At 55.0% G+C, this 24,919-nt stretch overlaps 2 protein-coding genes and 1 long non-coding RNA gene across 11 annotated transcripts in view; 2 read left to right on the forward strand and 1 right to left on the reverse strand.

Annotated features, from left to right (window-relative positions):
• Positions 1-2,894: 2,894 nt before the first annotated feature.
• Positions 2,895-6,134, reverse strand: SOCS3 (suppressor of cytokine signaling 3). The gene is made up of 2 exons (XM_059907006.1): positions 5,935-6,134; positions 2,895-5,373 (listed from the first exon to the last, which is right to left on the reverse strand). The coding sequence occupies exon 2, from the start codon at positions 5,283-5,285 to the stop codon at positions 4,569-4,571; it is 717 nt and encodes a 238-aa protein (XP_059762989.1). The 5' UTR covers positions 5,286-5,373; positions 5,935-6,134; the 3' UTR covers positions 2,895-4,568.
• Positions 6,135-12,321: 6,187 nt separating this feature from the next.
• LOC132356073 (uncharacterized) lies at positions 12,322-14,950 on the forward strand. Its single transcript, XR_009499745.1, has 4 exons — positions 12,322-12,361; positions 12,694-12,794; positions 13,233-13,418; positions 14,760-14,950. It is a non-coding gene; the product is annotated as an uncharacterized LOC132356073 (long non-coding RNA).
• A 4,067-nt stretch (positions 14,951-19,017) lies between these two features.
• The window catches only part of PGS1 (phosphatidylglycerophosphate synthase 1), a 65,336-nt gene continuing 59,434 nt past the window's right edge, over positions 19,018-24,919 (forward strand). For all 9 annotated transcript variants that reach the window (XR_009499635.1, XR_009499636.1, XM_059907883.1 and 6 more), the window contains exon 1: positions 19,018-19,174. Coding sequence is in view for 7 of the 9 variants with exons in the window: in XM_059907883.1 (XP_059763866.1) it covers positions 19,035-19,174 (140 nt within the window). In the remaining 2 variants the exon portion in view is untranslated. The remainder of the gene's footprint in view (positions 19,175-24,919) is intronic.

The following is a 24,919-nucleotide window of genomic DNA, read 5'->3' on the forward strand; positions in this document are numbered from 1 at the left end:
CTCTGCGCCTGTAATTCCGTTGCCATGGCGACCGCTCCGCGGGCGGCGGGGGCGTGGCGGGGGCGTGGCGGGGGCGTGACCTGCCCTCCGAGCTCACTCTCGGCTGGGCCGCTGCGGCGGCGGCGGCGGCGGCGCGGGCCCGTGAGATGCCACCCGCCAGGCTCCGCGCGGACATTCTTCGCATAGCTCCGTCAGGGCTCCCGCGGTGTCCGGGAAGTGACTCTTCCTGGCAGAGGCCGGCCTCCAGAGCGACGCGCCCGCCTGCCCGCTCGCCCGGCGGCCGCCCGAACCGGAGGGGGCGGGACGCGGCGCGGGAAGGTGCGCCCGGGACCGGGTTCTTCCCACCTCGGTCTCGGTCTTCCCGGTCCGCCCCTGTGCACATTGTCCCCCACCCCGCAGGCTTCTGTCTCTGCTTAGACTCCCTCTGTGGCTATTTGACTCTGCCCTCTCTCTCTCTCTCTCTCTCTCTCTCTCTCTCTCTCTCTGCCTGGTACTCCGGCGGTGCCCCCTCCTAAACATCCTTAGACTAGGACACACGTGCCCGCTTATTTTCCATCTCCAGCTCCCCTGTCTGTGGCCTCCTTCCTTCGCTCCCCCAGAGCAGGCCTCAGAGTTCCCGTTCCTGGCTCTAACTCATCAGGAGGCCTGCCCAAAAAACAGCACCACCGGGGAGAGGATAAAGACCTCTTGGGGGTGGATTCCTACAACGCTTGAAGCAGGGTAATAGGGCCCACGGTCTGGGGAGCTCCATCTCCTCCCTTTCTGTTGGCCAGGGACCCACAGCTGGGCTTAACCCCCTGTGCTTAACCCCCTTTGAGGCTCAAGCCGCAAAGACTCTTCCCCATGCCCTGCAGGACGCTTTTTAGCAAATCTGCGAACCAGGCGCACCCCTCCTCTGGCGGCCAGGACAGAGGGTCGCCCACAAAGTCCTTTGGAGGAGCGGTGTCTGCCTCTGAAAGGACTGAGAAGTACAGAAAGACTTCTGCAACACGGGTTGGTATGAGGAGGGAAAACAGGGAAAAGTGCTGGTGAGCAGAGCAGTCTGAGAGATTCTTGTCCTGATGTTGCCGTTCGCTTGCTGTGTGAAGTCCAGTAAGTTGCTTTCCTTCTCTGGGAGTCACTTTGACTTGTCTGCAAACCAGAAGGTTGGTCCGATCTGTGGTCTGAAAATGGAGAGACCTATGGGAAGGAAGAAGGGTGGGGTGGGCAGCGAGGGAAAAGAGTCAGGGGTCTTCTGCCTCTGAGTTCAACCTCCAAGGGGTAGGGAGAGCCACTTCCCCCCTGCAAGCCCTTTCGTTAGCACCCTCTAAACACTGGACATCCTGGCTAAACAGCTGCCTTCTGGGCCAAGGACGGGGCCTTCGTGTGCTCTGGGTTCCAAGGTTCCATGGAGGCTGTCAGGCCAGCAGATGGCGGGGTGGGGAAGAGCCTACCAAAAGTCTCCCGGGCTCTCGTCCTCCTACGAGGCACTGGGGAGCCAGGCCCCACTGGGTCCCCTCACCTGACCTTGTGCTCTGGGAAGGTGACCTTGCCTGGGTCTGCATTCCCAGTTCCAGAGGTGGTAGTCTCTCTGGTGTGGTTCCTAACGTGCTCTGTCTACTCAGCGGTCTCATGCTTGGCCTGGCCCTTTCTCGTCACTTTAGGTTATTTTCCCCAAAAGTCCAGGAAATGGGAAAGAAAAACGACTTTGTTTATTTACTCTCAGTTGCCTTTTGGACACTGATTCCTGAGCAGCTTATCAGGGGCCAGGAAGAGGGCTCTGGCATTTGTTTCAGGCATCTGAGGCAGAGGAGGGGATGGGGCCCCTGACTTGGGGAGAACACTCATCCAGCTGTCAGGCTTAGGGCCTTGGGGGAGGAAGAAGCATGGAAGGAAAATGTCACAGAGCAGGCACTTTTAGTTTGTCTTTTTAGCAGAACCCTAGTGCTGAGTGTGTATGTGGGGGGGCGGGGGGCGGTTACCAACCTCTTGACTTTGCAGGGGGGACCTATCTAGGGGCAACCCCGGGCATATACTTTGTGCTTACTTAAGGGAGGCAGAGAGAGTTCCTGGGCTTTGGAAAAATCAAAGGCTCCCAGATTCCTAACCTGTGTCTTTCCCACATTCCCAAGAGGTGTGTCCTTGGGCAGGTTGCTTAACCTCTGTGAACCTGAGATGCCGCTCCCACTCAGCCAACAAATATTTACTGAGCACCGTTCTAGGCATCAGAAGTGACCAGTCCAAGTCCCTGCTCCCATGGAGCACACAGTTGGGTCTGAGAATATGCGGTGATAACACCAGCCTGGTAGGGGTGGCTGGGAAGGTGACCACCAACCCAGGTGGTCTCTGAGTGCCCGGAGGGTGGGAGTGGCTGAAAATAGGTGAATAGATGGCTGCTCTTATTGGGAGGCATGTGGCCCCATCCACTTCTCAGGCTGGGGCTCCTACCCCTGGGGAGGGCCCCACTGCGTGCAGGGTTTGCATCGGGATTCCCCCTCCCCCCACCTCCCGTGGACCCGGCTGTGCTTAGGTCATGGGTCACCGCCAGGACCCCATAGTCTGGGCTTTCTCGGAACACCTCCCTGCCAAGGAGCCTAGCGCCTCTAATAGCTTGGAGCCTCTAAAAGCTTTGACCACAGCTCAGCTTATACTCCCTGCAAGCCCTTTGAAGCGCTTCCTTCGAACTTGCTTTGCATATTCTGGTCAGATCTGAATCAGACTAGCAGGAATTACCCCTCTCGGTACAGTCTAGGTGGCTGCCTTAGCTTGTCAGTGACGTGAAGCCGAGTTTGATTCCATCACGAGGAGCGCCAGGGCAGCAAGGGGGTAGAGCCGCCGCCCTCTGATGGAGAGTGTAGGTGTGGGTGAAAGAGCAAGCAAGGCAGAAGGGGCGGGGGAGAAAGGCTCAAGTCAGGTTTTTCATTAAAAAATAGTGCTCTTTATTATAAATTACTGAAATGTTTCTTTTTTGAATATAAATATAAATATGTGCAAAGTTTGACTTGGATTGGTATTTTGTTAAGTTCTTCAAGCATCTCCTATCAGCCTCGAAGGCCTGGGTGGGGGGAGGGGAGAGGACTGGAGGTGGAATCTTTATAAAAGACAGAGTGATTGAGGCAGATTGTAAACATTATTAAAAAACAAAAACGAAACCCAAACAAAATAACAGGAAAAAAAAAAAACAAAAAACACCCCAACACACAGCTGCCCCATCCAGCCCAATACCTGACACAGAAAACTTTGTGTGTTTAGTTTTCCCCAAAAAAGAACAGTTCCAGGTAATTCCATCCCCGCTACATTCCTGTAAGTTTTCACTGATCAGTGCTATGGCAGAGCGGGAGCAGCTGGGTGGCAGGGCCTCTCGATGACTTCCTGTCTGTGCCAGTCCCCCAGGGTGAGGAGGGAGGGCTGTGCAGGGTCTGGGAGGGCTGTGGAGCCTGGTGGCTCTGCTCTGGCCAGAGCCCAGGCACCACTGGCCGGCCAGTACCAACTGGGCTGGCATTCTTCCTGCGCTCAGGTGAAAGGCAGGGATCTCTGCTCCCCCCATCCCTCTCCGACCTCCCCCGCCAAATGGTGTGTAGCCGGTGTATGCCCCTCTGAGAATCTCTTGGCCTCTGCCTGGATTGGCTGAGTGTGTGGCTTCTTGTGTGCCAGTCCCTATCCATGGGACAGGGAGCATTTAAGGCAAATCTCCTAGCCAGATATAGTCAGGAGGCACAAAGTAGAATCCCCCATCTTCTCTGTCCAGGATCTGGGGTCAAAGGTGGCTCATCTCCTCCATCTCCTCCAGCCCCATCCCCCAGGTGCTGAAAGGTATAGCACGGGTGGGGAAAGAAGAATTGACCAGCCCATCCATCCCCTTCCAAATGCCACTCCCCCCTTAAAACGGGGGAAGGGCCCTGGGCTCTCCGGCATTAGACGGACTGTAGGACCTGTGTTTCTGGTGGGCTGTCCGAAGGGGGAGGGAGAGGGGGAGCGGAAAGGTCCCCTTCAGGTCACCCCTTGCCCTTCTCCCCAGTGCCAGAGGTGGAGCAGGCGGCCACCCTCCTCACCTGGGCTGGGCGATGGGGGTGACCATTTCCTTGGCCAGCCGGTAGCCCTGGGCCCCTGAGGCGCCCTCTCTCTCGTCCACCCTCTTCCAGGCCTGCGACCTGCTCAGGTTTAAAGCTCTGTTTTAAACCAAATCAAAGAGCAAACAAGTTCCGTTGGAAAGTTCGAAGATTCCCCGGCAGTTCTCACCAGTTCAACACGCCCGCAGTGTCCCCTGTTTGGAAGCGCAGGGGGGTGGAGAAAGCGGGAGAGGAGAGAGAATCCACTGAGGTCGTTGCTGTGGTCCCCCTGGGCCAGCCGGCTCCTCCGGAGAAGCTGGCGTGGGGGAGGGGCGCTCAGGTGGCTCTCCCCCTCCCCTCAAACACATTCCAGGTACCACCCGCCCAGTTCTGCGGGGGGAGGACCGGAGGGAGGGGCCTGTCCGCCCCCTAGCTCACCCAGAGCTGCAGGACTCTCACGGCTGGATTCTTGTGCTTATGCCATGTGCCATGGAGGAGAGGGGACCCGGGCCCCTAGCCCCTACCCCTGCCCTTTGCTCTCTAAAGGGGGGCATCGTACTGGTCCAGGAACTCCCGAATGGGCCCAGGCAGCTGGGTGACTTTCTCATAGGAGTCCAGGTGGCCGTTAACGGTCTTGCGACAGAGATGTTGCAGAGTGGCCACGTTGGAGGAGAGGGGCCGGCTCAGCACCAGAGGGATCTTCTCGCCCCCCGAGTAGATGTAATAGGCTCTCCTGGGGGGGCTCCCCGGGAGCGGCTGGGTGGACGGCTGCTCGGGCACCTCGGAGGAGGGCGAGGAGGAGGAGGGTTCAGTTGGGGGCGAGGAGGAGGGTTCAGCTGGGGGCGAGGAGAAGGAGGGGGCGCCGGAGGGCGGCATGTAGTGATGCACCAGCTTGAGCACGCAGTCGAAGCGGGGCACTGGCTGCGTGCTCCGAGGATCGCTCTGCAGCGAGAAGCTGCCCCCCTCGCACTGGATGCGCAGGTTCTTGGTCCCCGACTGCGTCTTGACGCTGAGCGTGAAGAAGTGGCGCTGATCCGAGCTGTCGCGTATGAGGAAGGTGCCGGCGGGCTCGGCGCTGAGCAGCAGGTTCGCCTCGCCGCCCGTCACGGCGCTCCAGTAGAAGCCGCTCTCCTGCAGCTTGCGCACTGCGTTCACCACCAGCTGGTACTCGCTCTTGGAGCTGAAGGTCTTGAGGCGCAGGCTGGTGTCCAGGGGGCGGCTCATCCCGGCGGCGGGAAACTTGCTGTGGGTGACCATGGCGCACGGAGCCAGCGTGGATCTGCGCGGCGGCGGCTGCAGCTGCTCGGCGGCCTCCGCACAGCGGCCGCTACCGCATCCCGGGGGGCTGCGGGGAGGAAGGCGCGCGCCGCGTGAGTACCCGGAACCCTCCAGCGCGCCCGGCCCACCCCGGCTCCCCTGCCTCCGCCGAGCGGCCGGGACACCAGCTGCCCCGGAGGCGCTCTCCTGGGCCCTCGTTCCGACCCAGACACCCCATGGAGCCCGCCCAGCCCCCGCCTCCAGGCAGCCCTTTCCCCAGCGCGCACTGGGAAGGCGCCGAGTGGGAAACTCGGGCGCGGAAGTTGGGTCTCCAGGAGCGTGGCCGGGGTGGGGAGCGGGAGAAGGGCCCCCGGGACGCTCTGGGCGCCGCTCAGTCCGGTGGCCCCGGGCGGCAGGGACGGAGAAAGAAATCCGAGGCATGGGGGTAGGGAGAGGACACGAGAAGCCCGAGGGCCCCAGCCTGGGTATTCCGGGAACCTGGGATCTCCGGCTTCCATCCGCTCTGCCCCCTATCTCGTCCCCTCCCTGCCGGGAATGACCCGGGAAGGGGAGGGGAAACCGGGAAAAGCTCCCGGGACTAGCGAACCGCCCCCCCCCCCCACCTCCACGCCGCGCCCCTCCTTCCTACCTGGTCCCAAACCGAAGTCTCTGGCCTTGGGGCTGCCCCTCCTACGGTCCCCAAGGCGCGGCGGCGGTGCGGTGGCCAGCGGTGGCCCGCGCTGCGCCCAGATGTTGGCGGTCGTGAAGTCCACAAAGGGGCCTCGCGCGCGCGTCCCTCGGGCTTCGCCGGGACGCCCGCCCTGCCCCCTGCGCGCCCCCGGGCTGGCCGGGCGGGGGCGAGGCGAGGGATCGCGGCGGGAGCTGGGCCGGCCGGGCGGCGTGCGGGGCCGGAGTCGCGGCGGCGGCGACGGCGGCGCGGGGAGTCCGAGTCGGAGCCGGCGCTGAGGCCGCGCTCGCGGGTATATACGCGGCCGCGGCGCCCCGCCCCCCGATTCCTGGAACTGCGCGGCCGGCCTTCTTGTAATGTTTAGTCACTACTCGCAGCAATGAAAGGCTGTGCGCGGATGGGAGGGAGGGGCCGCGGGCGACCGAGGGCGGGCCGCGAGCAGGGCCAGAGACCCGCAGAGACGCGCGCAGAGACAAAGCGCAACGCGAGGCAGCCGGGGCGGCCGGCGGGCTAGGCGCCAGCCCCGGCGGCGCGTTCCTGGCAGCGGCCCCTCCCCCGCGCGCGCTCCGCCCCCAACTTCTCATTCACACTTTCCCCCTCCCTTCTAAGAAGGCCAGTTTCTGGCAGAGGCGGGGGCGCCGCTCCCGGAGCGCGGGCAGTTCCAGGAGGCCGAGCGGGAGAGGCTCCCGGCTCCCCTTCCCTTTTCTCGGACCTCGCGGGGAGACCCCCCTCGCCCTCCCGCGCCCGCCCGAGATCCCGATCGCGGCCCCAGGAGGCCCATGCCTGCCTCAGGGGAACTGGGGACACCCCAAGGCCGGGCCGCGAAACTGGGGCCGGACCTGGGAGCCCGGGGCGGTGGGGACGCGCGACAGTCACCTGTGGGCATGTCCCCGAGGTGAAGCCGGGAGTCCTGAGGGTGGAGGGGACGCAGCCTGAGTGGCTGCTGTCCGGCCTCAGCCCATCGGCCCACTGCTAGGTTCTTTGCCGACGCCAACACGGGTGCCGCCTCCCACCACCAAAAAAACACAAACGCAAACAACAACCGCTTTCGCACTTCTGGGTCTCCAAACCTGCCAGGTGAGGTGTGGGTCCGGCCAGGTGCTCTTAACGCGGCGGGACTGGCCCGCGGGCGAGCGATGGCCCCACCCCGCGCCCCGCGTCCGCTAGAGGGCGCCCTGGGGTCTGCTAGTTGGAGCGGAGTTTGGTGTTGCTCGCCCCCCACCCCGCGCCCCAAGCCCTGGAACGGGAACCCGAAGGGGCGGTGGGGAGGCTGGCTCAGGAGCTGGGGCGGGGGGGACCTTCTCGGGGGACCGAGGAGAATTCACATCACAGTCTGGAATTAGACCTGGGAATAAAAGTCCAGCAGTGGAGGATTTCCGGAAAGCAGTTTTCAGTTCAGCCCGCTTCCAGAGAGCCCGGGACCGCCTAGAATGTGCGCCCCCTCTGAGTGTCGGGGCCCCACCTCTCCCCGGGGGTGAGAAGAGGAGGTGATTGAGGTGAACAACGGATCTGTTCTTGGTCACGTTGGCGTGGATGTGGGTGGTTTGAGCTAACCAGGGCCAGCTTTACAAAGGATGGAAAGTTTTGCCATCTGTCCCCAAACGGGCAGTGGGGTGCTGGAGACACCTGAGAACTAGCTTAAGTGGCACTTGGATCGTCATCTCTCAGGACGCAGGGGCTGAGAGCTTTGGACGCTGCCCTTTTCCCAGATGCCATACCACAGAAGATAAGGAGTCAGAAGGGAAGGGAGAGATCCTCGGGAGTTTAGAACTCAGAGACCTGGCTCCTCTGCTTCTCTAGGAGCTGATAGGCACCTCACTGTGCCTTCAACTTGCCGCTGTGTCTTCGGTCTGTGCCATCACTTCTCTCCCCCACAGATGTCAGGGGACTAAGTGAGATGTGGTCAGGACACCCAGTCTCTCTGGAATTCAGCTTTGCCATCCGTAAAGTAGGAATAATAATCTTTTCCCATCAGAGATCTGAGATTAAAAAGACAAGAAAAGATTCTGCACATCAAAATGTGCTAGACATGGAAGTAATTCAGTCCAATTCTCCCTTTGGATTCTGTTAGGAGAGCAGTAGTCAGGAGGAAGTCTTGTTACTTCTGCAGAGGGGGAAATTGATTTATTCAACACATTTCACAAATATTGGACTCTATGTACCAGACATTGTGCTGGGCATTGAAATATAATGACGAATAAGACCTAGTCTTTGCCCTCCAGATACTTGCGGGCTAATGAAATGGATTCTCCTTCTCTGTAGAATCAGGAGTTCATTCTTTTTCGCATCCATTGCTTAGGAGGCTGCACCATGACCATCTACTTCTGTGCTGAGCCCCATGGAGGACAAGGAAGACTCACAAGGAATAGCCCTTGAGTTAATGGATGAGCAACTGCTTTGTAAATTATAAGGCTCTGACACAAGTTAGATTCATTCATCTGTTCCAAAAACCCTCATTGAGTGCCTACCTTTGCCAGGCATGGGGCAAAGCGCTGGGAACACAGAAGTGCTGGGTGAATCCTGCAGGGATACAGGGGAGGTGAGGGGACATGGGACCCCCAAGTGTTGAGCGTCACGAGAAAGAAGTGGTTGTAATTATGATCCTATGAGACTGTGATAATTCATTCTTGGGGAGAGAGGGGGTCAGAAGTGGGGGCGGGAGAGATAAAGAGGAAGAAACAGCCCCTGAGCTTGGGATTCCCCGGTCTGGTTGGAGAGACTCATACCTCTGAAATAGGTAAGTCCTAATGTCAACAGCATGGTACCCAAGTGAGCCTGGGCTCTGCCAAGAGCCAGCAGCAAAGGCTGCATGACTGGCGGGGAGCATAGAGTGGGCCCAAGAGTACCTGGATGATTTAAAGAGCAGAGAGGAAGGGCAGGGTCATCATGCATGCCCAGGGGCCTGAAAGAAGCTGTCCTGCTGGGGAGGGGCAGGGCTCCCTGCGTACTGACTCAGGAGACTGAACTGCTGTCCGGGCTCCAAAACCCAGTAGCTGTATGACTTTGGGCCACTGACTTTCCCAGCTGTGCATCGGTTTCCTTACTTGTAAAACGGGCTGATAATAGTACCTACTTCATCAGGTGGTTGTGAGGACTGAGCCAATGCAGGCAAAATGCTTAGGATAGTGCCTTGCACATATTAAATGCTCAATTTATGTTAGCTATAATTATTTTGAAAGCACTGCGGAGTCTTTGGGGAGAGGGAGGAGAGGAGGGTTGAGCTGCTGCAGCTTGGGCTACTAGGAGATGGATATGGCTATAAATGGCTTTATGTTTTGGAGAGCTATATATCTCCTATATAAGATACATTCCAAAAAGCTGCTTGTCTTCAAACGGTTCAGCCAGTCACCAAGTTTCCCTTTGGCTTTCTAATATCTCCAGGGGGTTCCCATTGCCTTTGTGGCGATCCAAACCTCTCAGTGAGTATACGTCTAAGGCTCTCTGCTCCCTCTTAGCTTAATCAGCTGCCTCTGCCCCACTGACACTTCAAGCTCCAGCTACATGGAGCTCCAGGCTGTGTCCAAAACATTCCCCAGGCCTGGGTCTTTGCACGTTTGCTTCCCTCTGGGTGGAACTACCTTCCACACCTTGGCTGATTTCTACTTTTCCTCTAAGATTTGGCAGAGATCAGTCTAAGCTTCCAGGGTAGCTCTTTCTATGCTGACAAACATGCCCTACTCATCCACTGATAACCTAGAGGAAAAGGACTATAGTTGATTTTTTTTTTTTCCTATGGAAGCCTAGAAACTGGTACATAGAAAGTGCTCAATGGCTCTTTAAATAAGGGATTGTGTTGACTTCTGTTTTCCATCATTTTTAGATACTACTGACTGCTTTCTTCTAGAGTAGCTTTTGGTTTTTTCCTGAAGGGCTCAGGAGCAGCTGTTTAGCTGGGAAGGAGGGTTTAGAAGCCCCTGTGTGGTTGATGGAGACTATTAGGCCTGCTAATCAGAAGACAAAGGGAGTGAAGACTCAAACTTTGCTGGAAAAGTCAGGGAGGAGAGATCGGGACAATACAGGGCCCGCTCCCAGACACCTTCTTCCAGGCAAGAGAGATGCCCAGACCAGGGCAGACCTGACCTAAGGCACTTTGCCTGTCTGCTGGGGATGGGTAGAGGTGAGAAACCATTATCCAGGTCTGGCCCCTCTGCCCCTCCACGCTGTTTCCCTGGCTACGGGATTTAGGAGCCTCCTGCCTTTTCAGAATCTCTCCCTTTGCAGAATTTCTTATGAAGTCAGAATCCCATTTCCAGGCAAAGGTGCTTGGTCATAAAGATAATAAAGATATTCATTCATGATGGAGGGGAAGTACACAGCGGTTTCAGCTGCCCGTGGGGCTTCACTTACTCATGGTGTGTGACAGATGATGAGCTCTTGCCCAAGCCTCTCAGATGGGAATGCTGGTGCCCGTGGGGTGGTTGCAGGAAGCTCTGGCACGTCTTGGTGAACACAAGGTCCCATACTTGCACACATGATCTCCGTGTCCTCCGGGAGCCAGCCTGGGCGTGGGCACTAACGTTGCCGTTGTTCTGTTTGGTGGCTGCCTTTGCAGCCAGATGGGTTAGGAGACTGGCCTCAGACCACAGGAGTTGCTCAACACCAAGCCCAAGGCCTCCCTCTGTCTCAAGACTGATGGGCTTTCTACTGCACAAGGAGGCACCCTGGGTTCAACTGCCCAGTGGCCTGATATTACTTATCCCACGTTGATTGTGCTTCTACTACATGCCAGTTAGTTGGGGAAGCCTGGGGATACAGTGGTGGGGAAAAGACTGTGGTTCCTTCCCTTTGGAGCTTCATAGGCTAGTGCTGATGGTTACAGGAAATAGGCAGGAGGCAATGAGGTCTCTCCTCTCCTGCCCCCCTTTCTCTTGGACAATTTGGAGAAGATGGGGGTGGGGTGTGTCTCACCTGACCTCTTGGAAGCCCTGCCCCTCGCTGCCCCAGTGAGTCTCTCCCAGGGCTGGGCTTCCTTGGGCATCTTAGCCCCTCTTAGCTGAAGCCCCTGCCCACCAGGACTGATGGTGGGAACCGGCCCTGCTAGCCGCAGGGCAATGGCAGGGATGACCTTTCCTGTGCAGGAGGAAAGGTCCAAGGGTCGCATACCAGGCTGACCCCGACCTCTCTCTTTCCTGCTTTAGACAATCCTGAGGGGCGGGCGGGGGAGGCCTGGACAATGGCCCACAGCTGGAAGCGCCATTCCAGTTTGCAGGCCTTTGTTTCTGCCGGGAGGGGCGGCAGAGCTAATGAAAAGGTTTATGGCTCAGATGTCTGTGAGCAGTGGAGGAGTTCTTTCTGACATTCCAGGCCCAGCTGGCCTCTGGCATTTCCCAGAAAAAGTGCCGAGGGAGGGAAAGAAAACACTTTACCAACCCACCCACCCACTTACCCACCCTGCCTTCTCAGATTCCTCTCCCTTCTGGCACTTGGGCTGGGTCTGAGCTCAGACCCCTGCCCGGGGGCCCCAGTCCTCCACCCACAGAGGGGGTAGGGGGTAGGGGGTAGGGGGTGGGAGGGTGACTCTAGGAGGGCCTGGAGAGTACAAAGTGTGTGTCGGGTATCTGGGAGGGGGGAGAAGTTTCTTCCACCGCTCGAAGAAGAATCCACATCTGTTCCAAGTTCGGAGTCGGGGGTAGAAAAGGAGGGGCGTTAGCGTCTAGCCAGCTATCTCCCCTGACCCCAAACCAACCAGCCCTGCTCTGTCCTGAGCTGGGATGGGAATAGTCTCTGTTTGCTCTGAAGCGGCCACTGTGCATGCACCCGTGCCCTTTCCTGCGCCCGGGAACAGACACCGGGGTAGCGGGCAGTTCTGGGAAGCGAGGCTGTGGTGAACCATCTGGGCTGTAATGCAAATGAGGCCTGGCCCGGCGCCTGGAGCTGAAGTGGCAGTGCCCCGAGAGGGAGAGCCGGCAGGGGGGTGAGGATGGAGGCAGGCTCCTGGGCTCCAGACGCCCTTGGAGAGCCAGGATGGGTGGGGGACCAGGTGGATGCAAGGGTCCGGCTTGCCCTACAGTAGCCAGCTGGGCTGGCTGCTGGAGCACGGCAGTGGGCAGCCCTCGACCTACCGGGCTCCTGGGTCAGGTCTGCTCACCCTCTCTCCCCGGGCGTGCACGCAGCATCTCAACTGACCTCCTGGCCCTGCACTCAGGCTCCCTGCAGTGGCAGGGTTGCCACGAAAACCTCCTGAGTCCCCCATCCAGGTGTGTGACACCCCTAGGAAGGTCCCTGGCTCCTCTGAATTTGAAGCACACATTGGCACGCACTGATTCTTGGACAAGTTCAAAGGGATGTGATGTATCCTCTCGCAGGCTCCCAAGGTCTGGAACCAGCTGGGATGGCAGAGAAGTGACTCAGAAGGAGTGGGAGGTGGGAGTCTCCAGCAGGGACAGAGGTGAGATTCTAAGGTATGACATTGGGGGCTGGCTCTCCGATTCCCTTGCTTTCCACCTTGCCTCTTGCCCCTGCTGCACTCACCTGGCCTCACATGAATGGAGTTCAGAGTGTCTTCACCTGGGTACGTGAACTGCCCCCTGCCCAGGATTTCATAAGACCCCGATAATTATAAACAAAATGCTGGTGGCAGTGCAGATTTCTGGGTTAAGTGGACCTACTCAGAGTCACTTCTTGCTCCTGCAAGACCTACTTTACAAAACCATTCATCCGTTCATTCCTTTTTTTTTTTTTTTTTTTTTGGACAACGCCCCACGACATGGGGGGTCTTAGTTGCCTGACCAGGGATCGAACCCGTGTCCCCTGCATTGAAAGCGTGAAGTCTTAAATACTGGACTGCCAGAGAAGTCCTCATTCATTCATTTCTTTAAGAGGTAACTTTTGAGCACCTACTATGTGTCAGAGATTGGTTTGGATGCTTGGAATTTATCACTCTGGGCCCTCATGGGGCTTAGATTCTTTCCAGAAGTACAAGGTTCTCCCACAATTGATGTCATGATTAATTAATTTCGACTGTGCTAAGTACTCTGCAGGAGAAGTCACAGGGGCTGTGTGAGCATATTATGGGGACACCGAGTCTATAGGGGGAGACATCTGAAGGGAACCCCTGAGGAAGGGACACGTGCAGACTGATGGGAAGCCGAGGTCTGGAGAGGTCACCTCCCCATGTCTCCCAGCTTGTAGGCGCTAGGAGCAAGCAGAGTCTGCGACAGGTGCACCACCAGCATCAGGGCGCCTGGGCTCTGCCACCAAGCATCTTTCCCACTGTCCACTTCTGTCTCATTTCTCACTCTCCCGCCCACCCACTAAAGGCCTTAGTCCCCAGCTTCTGAGCTCAACCTGAGGCAGCTACGAGCAGAGAAGATGGAATATTCTACTCCATTCTACTGTGGGAGGTGGGTCAGGCACAACCTCTGACTTCTGGAACTTTGTAAAGCGAAAAGATGTTTCACGAACAGGCAGGACAGCCTCATGGTTCAACATTCAAAAGGCAAAAGGTACAGATGAACTATGACCTTCTACAGTTACCCTTCCTCCTGTGGTATCTGGGGCATTTTTTTTTTTTTAAATTATTTATTTATTTATTTATCCATTTTCGGCTGTGTTGGGTCCTCGTTTCTGCGCGTGGGCCCCCTCAAGCCGTGGCAAGTGGGGGCCACTCTTCATCGCGGTGCGCGGGCCTCTCACTGTCGTGGCCTCTCTTGTTGAGGAGCACAAGCTCCAGACGCGCGGGCTCAGCAGTTGTGGCTCACGGGCCTAGTTGCTCCGTGGCATGTGGGATCTTCCCAGACCAGGGCTCGAACCCGTGTCCCCTGCATTGGCAGGCAGACTCTCAACCACTGCGCCACCAGGGAAGCCCTTTTTTTTTTTTTTTTTTTAAAGATCAAAAGATGCCTGTGAAGTGGTGAGCTACAGGCTGAATGAAGCCCACAGATGCATTGGTTGACCTGTACAGAATTTAACATTTTTGAGACAACATTTAAAAATCTGGCAATTTCACATCCACATTTGAATTGGGGGCTTTTGGGGAACAATCTGGCCGGTCTGGTGGGCCCTCTAGATGGGACCTGGGCTCTCCAGCTCAGCATAGCCCACCACCCAGGATGACCGCCCTCCCCCAACTCCCTTTCCTGCCAGGAGCTGCAGGCATGGATGTGGCAACTCTACCTGGCTTCTCTCTTCCCACCTCTCTAGGCTAAGGGGTAAGAAGGACGATTGACTTTGGGGGATTTCCTTTGAGTCTCTTTCCTAACTTCCAGGAGACTGGAAATAAATCAAGCCTGAGCCTGGGAGTCGGAGCCTCTTCTCCCAGCTGCTGGGGCCTGGTCTGATTTGGCCTCATCTCAACAAGGAGACTTGTCCTGCTGGAGACTCTGGTGCCAGTCCTGGGGCACACCTAGCCTCTTGTTTCAAATCACCATGAGGGCTGGGCAGGGAGAAGCAGAGGAAGGTGGGGCAGGGTGGGGTTTTGCCAGGAAGCCCCCCCAGCAGCTCACCTCCGCCACCCAAGTGGCTCCTGGGGAGCCTGGGATTCCCTGGGACATAACTGGCCACGGGCCGCCGTGTCTCCCCACGGGCTGGGCTGCTGGATCACGAGGAGGCCTGCAGCTCCTGGTTGGGGTGGCGCTGGCTGCCTGCCACACCACAAGCGGCTGAGATTCCCCTGAAGCTGAGAGCTGCATTTATCTCTCACCGGGCCAGAGAAGCAAACTGGCTTGCTCTGCCCAGGAGGCATTTCCAGAAATTTGGGCTCTGACTTCTTGCTGATGAAATGCCAGATTATCCTGGGCCTCTTTGTGGCAAGAGAGCCATTGAGCAATAGGTATTTTGTTTTGCAGATGACAAGATTTTTGACACTGAAAAGTTTAAATGACAAATGCAAGAACCTTGACCGCTTCTCCACCCCTACCAGCGAGGTTGCTGGTTTGAACTCAGTGCTTGGCCAATTTGTTCTTCACAGCCCGCAACTCCAACTTCCTCAGGTCCCTGGTGCCAGAAGACCCCATCTCTCCCTGTTTTAGGGCCATACAAGCCCGGTGGGGCCCATGCCAGGTCCACTGCTGCAGCCCAGGGAAAAGCCATTTTCTGAAACAGACGTTGGCAAACTATGGTGCAGGGCTGGCAGGATGCTTTTGTAAATAAAGTTTTATTGAAAATACAACCACACTCATTTCTACTGCTTGTGGCTTTTGCACCAGACTTGAGTAGTTGCCACTGAGACTGGCCCCCAACGTGTGAAATATTTACCACTGAGCCCTTTAAGAAAACATTTGGCAATCTCTGCTCTGGGGGAACAGAAGCCTGTCTCATGCCAGGGAGGACTGGGGTCAGGTCTTAGTTCTGGGGGGGGAAGAGTATCAAGGGCTGGAAAAGATCAGGGTAACAGCTCAGTGGGGAGAGCATATCCCAGGGAGAATGAAGGCAGGGAAAGGGCTGGTGGCCTGAAGGGAGACCGAGGGCTCTGTGAGCTGCCACATTTGCAAAGTGATCTGTGGCAGCAGGTCAGTAAAATCCCAGGAGGCCAAGCCACCATCGCCCCACCCTTGGTGGAAAAGCACAAACTGGCTGGTTCCCTCCTGCAGCCGGGAGGCTCCAGAGCTCACACCTCCTGCCATGCATGCATTTATCAAACCAGCATGAATGAGTCGGCTTCTGGTGCCAGGTCCTCTTCTGGGTGCTCAGTGCCTCAGTGCTCTAAGGCCTCACATTTGGGGGCGGGGGGGGGCAGGAAGACAAAAGACACGGCAATCAACCAATGAATAAGATTAGATCACAGTTCTTAATAGAAAGAAAATAAAATCCTGTTATGGGGCCAGGAGGGCCTTTCTAGGGGAGGGCGAGCTTTGGACAGAGCTCCGAAGGATGGGGGGTTGGGGGTCAGTGGTGGAGGACATTGTAAGCGGACAGAACAACTAACACAGAGATCCTAGGGCAGCAATGTGTGTGGGGAGTTTGAAGGGTGGTAAAAAGGCCAGGCTGGTGAGGCCGGGCGGTGACGGAGTAGAAGAATGGAGGGGGATGCAGGCTGTGGCCCCAAGGCTGGTTTCATGCCATCCTTAGTACCTAGGCTGCATTCCCTACAAAACTAGAGTGTGATCCTCAGAAACAGCCCAGCAGCCTCCAGGTCAAACTAACCTAGGAGAGTTTCTCATCACCAAGGCAGGAGGTGGGCTGGCCAGCCCCTTCCTCCCTCCTGAATTTGCAATAGCCCTGTGTTTGGGAGAGACCCTCGCTCACAAAGCAAGCTCTGGAAGGAGGGGCCTTCCTCTTACACTGGCATGATTTTCGGTCCAGGGAGTGAATCACAGACAGTGAGGCACGGGCCCTTGGCTCAGGATTTCCTGGTGTTTCCTGCCTGGGAGAGCAGCCCCGCTATCACGGGCAGCAGCCCACCACTCCCTGACGTCAACTCTTCTTTTCATGAATGGGTTTCCTTTTCCGTTTGGGAAGACATGATCTCGGTCATCAGTCCATCGACCCTGTCATTCTCACCCTGGCACCTCCTGTTTGGGAAGAAGCAAGCAGACTAACGAGAAGGCAGTGGGTGCAGACAGGAGGATGAGGGGGACTCAGCGGATGGGCTTCCGAGCCACCGAGGGGCTTCAGAGAACAGATGCTTTCTCGTCTGGGGTCATCAAGGTGTGACTTGAGAACCCCCAGCAGCTGTCGTCGTGTCTGCCCAGACTGCCTGTCCTCCAAGCAGCTTGGGGGTGCTCCCAGGAAGACTTTCTGGGCCACCTGTGTTAGCTGAGAGCATGACTATCTCCTCTACTTATTCTCCCTAACTAGCCCAGATGAGACTTCTTGGAGGAAACAGTGTTTGCGTGCTGTCATCATGTAAAAATGTAACCATCTAAAAAATTGCTCAATCCCTGAAAACCATTATTTAAAATTTTTGCAACTCTAAATGTGTGTGTTGTAGGGCAAAGTCGTAGTTGCCCCACTCTTGTTGTAGCTCTGACTGTTTCAAAGTAGCCAGGAAGGCCAGAGGCTCTCAGTGTGTGGCTTCAGAAAGGACTGGGGTCATTGTCTGCTGTTTATACTTAATGTAAATACTCCTTAGTTTAACTTACCGTACTGTCAATATCTCTGTGTGCTACTATAGTTTACTTTAGATCAGAAATTCCCAGTGGGATGGTACTATGGTTGCTTGTCTCACTTAATACCTTATCCAGCAAAGCATCACATTGCGAAAAGAAGCTGCCAGCTCTTTTCAGGATGGTTAGGATGCTCTTGTGGCCCACGTGGTACTCATTGCCCAGCATCATGGTGCAGCCATTCAGCACCTTGGCCCTGCAACTACCCTGTGCCAGGCATGGTGCAAAAGTAGAACCAAGCAAGGGATAGTTTCATTCTAGTTCCTGGAAATTAGGCAATTTGATGATTCACCACTTCTAACTTGGAAGAGTTGAATCAAATTCCACCCTGTATTTGTAAAGCTATCTGAACTTAAAGGAAAAATTAAAATCTGAAGTACTCTCTGATTGTAAACAATTTGGAAATTCTTAAATAGCACCAAATAACCAATGTTAACATTTTGGTATATTTAGTTTCAGTCTGTCTGTACCCACACTCTCAAATTTTTAACAAAATGGGATAAGCTCTATACCACTCTTTGAAATCTGGATTTTACTCTTAATTTCATTAACCATTCTTTTTTTTAATAAATTTATTTATTTTATTTTTGCTGCATTGGGTCTTCGTTGCTGTGCATGGGTTTTCTCTAGTGGCAAACGGGGGCTACTCTTCATTGTGGTGCACAGGCTTCTCAATGTGGTGGCTTCTCTTGTTGCGGAGCATGGGCTCTAGGCGCGTGGGCTTCAGTAGTTGCGGTGTGTGGGCTCAGTAGTTGTGGCTTGCGGGCTCTAGAGCTCAGGCTCAGCAGTTGTGGCACACAGGCTTAGTTGCTCCGTGGCGTGTGGGATCTTCCTGGACCAGGGTTCGAACCCGTGTCCCCTGCCTTGGCAGGCGGATTCTTAACCACTGTGCCACCAGGGAAGCCCTCATTAACCATTCTTTTTTTTTTTTTCGGCCACACCGCGTGGCTTGCAGGATCGGCTTCTGAGATCTTAGTGCCCCAACCAGGGATTGAACCCCAGGGCCATGGCAGTAAAAGCACGGAGTCCTAACCACTGGACTGCCAGGGAACTCCCATTAACCATTCTTCTAGAACATACTTTTTTTTAATGAATGCACGGTCTTCCAACATAGTGATTTACCATTATTTAACCAACTCCCCAGTGTTGATTGCTTCCAGACTTTTGATATGAACAACGCTGAGATGAACATTCTTGTAGGGAATGTGTAATTCATTTCCTCGGGTAATTTGTTGAAAGCAGAATTCGGAATGTTTTGTATCCTGTGTGTCCATATCCTTTTAACCACACAACACCTCCCCTCCCCGCCATAAGTAGGATATGATTATCTCCTACAGCTTTTCCAGTTTCCAAGTCCCAGCCTATGTGGATCCTGCCAAGGAACCACATGATACAGATGAGAGTCATCTGTTACCTTTTTAAAATCAGCTACAAAAAAGTGTTCTTGGCTGTAGGGATGAGCTCCCTCAGCCTCTTTGGCCATGGAGCCGTAGTTCCCAGGGGCGGGGTTACAGCGTGTGTATGCATTTGGGCGCATGGGGAGGATGGAGGGGTCTTTACTGCACCTAGACTGGGTGAGCTTCTCTGTGCCCTGGAGCTGCAGGCCCGGGGCTGACAAGGTGAAAGATGGTCCCGCCTGGGTCTGATGGGGATTTTCCGTTCTCAGTGCGCCCGGGTGAGTCAACGGTCACCCACTTCTGCACATCTTAGCTAACACCTTGGAGCAGGGGCTCGGCCTGTCAGGTCCAGCCTGAACTTGGTCGTGGGGTCTGACAGGTGATGTCCCTCACTCTCCACCCCCATCCGGTATCGAGACCGAGTCAGGGGATGCTGGTGCCCGCGCCCTGCTCCTCCACGGCCTGGCCCCTGCGCACAGCACACCTGCGCCCCCCTGGCGGGAAACGGAGGCTGCGGGGTGGGTCCGCCTCCCCTCGAGGCTCCCGCGCGCCGCCCGTGTTCGCGCGCGCGGTTGTCAATAAAGTTCTCGCGCGCCGGAAGCGGAAGCGGCGAATCTCCATGGCGGCGGCGGCTGCGGCGGCGGGGCCGGTGTTCTGGAGGCGGCTGCTGGGCCTCCTGCCTGGCCGCCCCGGGCTGGCCGCTCTCCTGGGGCGCCTGTCCGACCGACTCGGCAGGAACCGGGACCGCCGGCGCAGGAGGTGAGAGAGCGGTGGGGCTGAGGGCGCGCCCGGCCCCGACCCTCATCCGGCGCCCCCGGCGTCGCGGTGAGCTCTCCGTGTCCCCGCGCGCGGGCCCGCCCGGCTCCCGCAGTCCCGCCTCGCCGCCGGCCTTCCCGGGGAGGGGGCCCCCGCCCGAGGTCGGTGGGGCCGGCCCGGGCCTGCGGGGGGCGAGCCCGGCCTCCGTCCTCGTACGCTGGAGCGAAAGGGCTGTGTGTGCACACCCGGGGCGGGGGGATGAGTTCGTGCGTGGCTTTGGGCCCCGGGGTGTGTGTGTTGGAGAGTCTTCGCGAGAGACACTGTTTGGGTCCGGAGGTGTCTTTTCCTTAAGTAATCCTAGCTGCGAGGTGACTTGACGGGAGTGAATCAGCCCTGCTGGGATTCTGTGCCTGCAACATTTCTCACATCCTGCCAGAGAGGGCTGTGAAGCAATTCTGAGTCTGGAACACTCAGGCCAGGGAAGAGGAACCACGTGAAACCCCTTTTACACTTTGCAAAGGGCCTGTGTTTTGGAAAAGTACTGAAGTGAGTTATGGAAATAGTGAAGTAGGCTTTGAAGCAGTTCGTTCAGGCAGTGGTCTTTCGAAGTAAACATTTGCCAAGTACATGCTGACCTAAGAGGCCTGCTGCTGTTACTAATATTAAAAAAAAAAAAAAAAAAAAAAAAAAAGACTTACGTGCAAATAGTTTTCTTGTTGGAGAGACTCGAGCCTTACACTTGTTTCTTAAGAAAAAAAATCTTGGAACTGCGTCCTTTTGCAGAGTTTGCGCCTTAAATTTTTATCTGCTACTAGGGTGAGATGTGACCTTCTGGCCTTTGGTAGAGAGATCTGTGGTCCAGTCATGTGTGCTGATTCTAGGTATGGAAAGGAACCTGCTTTTTATTGGGTTACTTTGGAAGATTTTCAGCAAAAATTCAGGTTTGACTTAGGGGAACTTTTTGTGATAGAATCAGCCCAGGACGGAACTCCTGGAAGCTTACTGATCAGAACGGCTTTAAGTTTCACATCAGTGAACCCGGTGGGAGTGGGGTGTAGAAGAGGTGGCCTCCGTCCTCTGTAATTCGTGCTTAGCAAAGACCTTTTTATTCCAGTGGGTAGTGAAGTCAGATGACTTCTACGTCCTGGTATCAAACCACTGAGAAATTTGGTTTAAAGTTTCAAAAAATGTTCTCAAGGACGAGATGTTTAGGCCATTTTGTCATTTCCCTTGTATGTATTTAAACTATACAGAAAAGCACTTCATGACTAATCACTGTTTAACATTGGAGTTGATTACTAAAGGCTGTTGGGGCAATCGCCACAAATTCTTTTAAGAAAGACATTTCTCTTGTGTGTTTTTCTGTGGGGAGAGAGGGCAGTGTGGCCGTGGGGATAGTCTAAATAGACTTCTTAAAAGTCTTTTTTGTAAATAGCATTAGTGGATGCAGGACTTGTGGCTCCATATTTCTTTTTGATTAAGTTGGTTAAGACTCTGGGTCAAAAATTAAACCAGGAACTCAGTTAAATCACAGACATAGAAACACAAATGTCAGAAATTTGCGTCTTATAATCCTTGGAGGTGATGCCTGCGCTAGGACGGAGGATAAATGTTATGAGCAGTATTACTACAATACTGTGGGGTTCTGACCCTTTCTTTGCCTTACTCGGTTTGCAGATTTTTTCTGCTTCTTTGTGGCCTGGGTGTTTGGGGTTACTCATGTCTGTATGGCCACTCACCTCCAGTGGCTGCTGACTTTCGTTTCTTCTCCATTGTTCAGTTGCACCAGCCAAGTCCTCATTCCCCGAATGATGTGGTTTCTTGTAACTCTGATCATCGATTCATTGATAATAGTTCTGTGTAGTCATGAACTTATTTTAGATTTTAGCTTGCCGGTCTGACTCAACTGTTGGAGTGCCTGGTGAATCCTCGTGACTAGCAAGGGGAGTGGTGAGAGGGAACAGTTCTTTACTGCAGTGGTTTCCTTTCAGTTAGAGATAGCCATAGTGACAGAGAACTCTATTTAAAATTACTTCTAGGGGCTTCCCCGGTGGCGCAGTGGTTAAGACTCTGCCTGCCAATGCAGGGGACGCGGGTTCGAGCCCTGGTCCGGGAAGATCCCACATGCCGCGGGGCACCTAAACCCGTGCGCCACAGCTACTGAGCCTGCGCTCTAGAGCCCGTGAGCCACAACTGCTGAGCCTGTGCACCACGACTACTGAAGCCCACGCACCTAGAGCCCGTGCTGCAACAAGAGAAGCCACGGCAATGAGACTCCCGTGCACTGCAACAAAGAGTAGCCCCCCGCTCACTGCAACTAGAGAAAGCCCGTGCGCAGCAACAAAGACCCAAAGCAGCCATAAATTAATTAATTTAAAAAAATTACTTCTAATTAGTGATTTGGAAATACTGCTGTTTTTTCTTAAGCAGGCATCTGACTCATTACCATGGACAGCTGGATTCATTCACTTATTCAGCATGCGTGTATAGAGCACTGCTATGCTGTGCTAGGTACCAAGGAAACATACATAGTCCTACCTTCAAGGTGCTCAGACCCATAAACAGACAATAGTAAAGTAAGGTAGGAAAGGTCGTGGCGGCACTAAGGCACACCTGGGAAGTCACAGAAGGCTCCCTCGTGGTGGTGATCTTGGAGCTGTGTTTTGGAGGCGTGTAGGAGTGGGCTAGGTGAGGAAGTGGGGAGCCAGTGTTCAAGGAAGGATAGTGAGTGATGTAGGCTGATGGTGGCAGCAGCGGAAAGCAGCTCTGAGGTGCCACAGGTACTCAAACCGTTTCCAGGAGCCGACTGCGTACTGAGGAGGGACGGGAGGGAGCGAGAGGAGCTGGGCTGAGACCGAGCAAGGCAAGCTCTGAGAGTCCCTGTACAATTTCTCTTGATAATGGTCTAGGCCTGAGGGGGCAGGGCTTGTATGAAGTCATGGACAGTGGGAGGAGAAGGGAGGGCTGGGCTGGAATCAGCCCTGGGGGGGGTTGTGTAGGGGGTGCTGAGGAGGTAGGTCATGCTTCTGACTCGGGTAACCACATGGGTGGTGGCATGCTTCACTAAAACAGGGAGCGAGAAAGAGGACCAGGTTTGGGGGATGACGATAAGGTGAGTTCGGGGCATGTCAATTAGTATCCAGGTGGGTCCAAGTGGAGGCGCTCACTGTTCAGGTGAAGGGCAGATCCGGCGCTCAGGAGAGGAAGACAGAAACTTCAGGTAGTTTCTTGGAGTCATCAGACTACACAGAATTGACTTGTTATTTGGAGTATGAGACCTGGTGGAAAATGTGTCAAGAGGGCGTTAGTTCCTAACCGAGTTTGCTGCCATACAAGGAAATATTTTCTCCGTGGTCTCCTTTTTCTTTTTTTAAAACTATTTTCAATTTGAGCTATGTGTGCAGAAAAGTCTTTATTTTTGAAACCCAAGTTCTATTTTCTTTATTCTAGGTGTGTGTATGTGTGTGTGTGTGGGGGGGGGTGGTGGTGGGGTGTCCTAACTTTCCTGAGTGTAAGAGGGAAACATAACCAGCAAACTGTTCTTTTTATTAGGTTTCCTTACCTTGTAATGCCAGCTCAACATACTCTTACTCAACTTCTTAGTGGTTTCTACTCTGAGGGACCACCAGATTTCCAGAAATTACTTTTTCTCTGAGTTTTCTGATGCTGGGACCCAGTCCTCCTTATTCATTAGAGTTCAGTAGCGCCACCTCTTGTATTATAGCAGTAGAATGGGTGGGAGGGGGGATATTTAGAATCAAAGCATGATTTCCCCAAATAATTCAAATTCGATCTTGCAGAGAATTAAAATAAGATTTGCAGCTGACTGACTTGTAAATTGTAGCTTTATTAGGTTCATATTAACCTGAGTACCCTCTGAGCACATTGCTGCTGCTGCTGAATTAGGCTGGTCAGCCAGCTGTGTGCTGGTGGATAGAAACTAGCCTGGGATTGAAGCTGTCTGATAGATAATGCCCTTGTAAACACGTGATCTGAGTAATGTAAACGAGTCGTTTTCACTGCCGGGAAGTCAGGCTGGTTGCAGCAGTTTGGATTAGTAGAACGTGTGAGTCGTTCTCCGTAGGCACTTGGCTATGCCTGGTGCCTTTGGCTACGGAGGTGTGTTGTGGGTTATAAGTGTATGTTAGGTTTCTAGCCCCTAGATGTAATCGACTTTCTTTTGGACAGGCCAAGAGGAGAGTCAGCGTGTTGCCACATGCTGGCAGCCCCGGCCTCGTGCCGGACTTGTGGGAGTTCAGCGGCCCTTGGTCTTCTGTGACCTACGGGAATTCACACTCATTTCCCTTACTTGGGTTTAGGTCTTGCGTTAGTCAGGAAGGGCTGCCTGCTGCTGGGGCTGCAGGAAGTCTCGTCCTTTCGTGTAGTTTTTCGAGCCTTTTTCAGGAAGTGTTATGACTTGGTCTTTTCTCATCACTTCACCTCTTTACGTTTAAATGTGTGTGACGGGGGGAGGGTGGGTTTTTCTTAAAAAGTAGTTTCTGAAAATATGGCAATCCGGAGAGCTCAGTTTCTTTTAAAAACTTTCTTGTTTCGTCGTTTTGTACAGATTTGGGTGGGATACAAACCACAGAGTGTGTACCACGAATCTTATAGTCCCCGGAGAGCTTGTGGACCTTTAGACCATGACCCTGAGTGCAGGACACTTAAGTAGTGCCCTGGTGTGGTACAGGGGACAGAACTCTTGTGCCGTCCACGGTGGATTTGTGGTTAGTGTAGGAGACAGTCCTCCGGCATCACCATTTTCTTCCTTCAAAGCCCTGCAGACCCTGTTTTGAAAAGATGCTAGGAGGTGGGCCTGCTTCCTCGTGTCCCATGGGGTGGGTGACACCACTGTGGCCCCGGGGGAAGCACCTGTGTCCTCTGAAGCCGTGAGAGCTGTGTGGGGCCTGGTGGAGGTGAAGTGCAGACCCAGGTGGAGTTCTCTGGTGTTGCCTTTCCTTAGTAGCACCTCCACTGCCCCCGTGAGAGCTCGGTTGGACCTCCAGGCGCACTGTTGTGCATCCTGACGAACGGAGAATGCAAGGTGTGGCAGTATTTTTCCATGGAGCACTTGCAGCTTCAGAATGTTTGGTGGAATGGAAAACTCCTGTCTCCGCACACAAAGGAGAAATGCCTTCTCCCGTCTCCTGAAGCTTCCCTTGCACATAGCTGTGTTCGCGGCCTCTCAGCAGCCGTTCTGCTCTCGCTCTTCCGGCTTGGCTGGCTACTCTGAACTCAAGTCCCGCTGCTGTCCTGTGCCTCTCATGAGTCGGGTGGGTGCATCGTCCTGTCTAGGGCAGGCTTCTGCTGTCCCTGCTTTAATGGTGGCCCCTGGACCATGGACAAGAGTGTTACTGCATGCTGTTCTTGGTCAAGGCAGTCCAGACATGGATTCCTTTTAGAGATGCTGGGAAGAAACTTCCCTCTCTTCCCCACCGCCCTCCCCCTCCATACTCACTGTGCCCTCCTAGAGTCACCCCCCCATCCTCTCACCCCATTCCCCCAGGCCCCTCTCCAGGTGGAGGGAGTGGCCCCAGGTCAGCGGTCCTCAGCACTTAGGCCCAGCCCACTCTCCAGCTCAGGGAATTTGTCTGCAAATTTCACAGGAAGCCCTAAATCACCTGGCTGAACCTTTCCCCAGAGTCAGGTGTCTGTGTGGGTGGTGGCTGGAGCCCACCCTTTGGAGAGGATGCTGTCAGTTTCACCTTCAGAATTGTGGGCTGAGGATTGTTTTGCACTGTTGTTGCC

Source organism: Balaenoptera ricei, chromosome 20 (genome assembly GCF_028023285.1).
Source record: "Balaenoptera ricei isolate mBalRic1 chromosome 20, mBalRic1.hap2, whole genome shotgun sequence".
Lineage (NCBI taxonomy): Eukaryota > Metazoa > Chordata > Mammalia > Artiodactyla > Balaenopteridae > Balaenoptera > Balaenoptera ricei.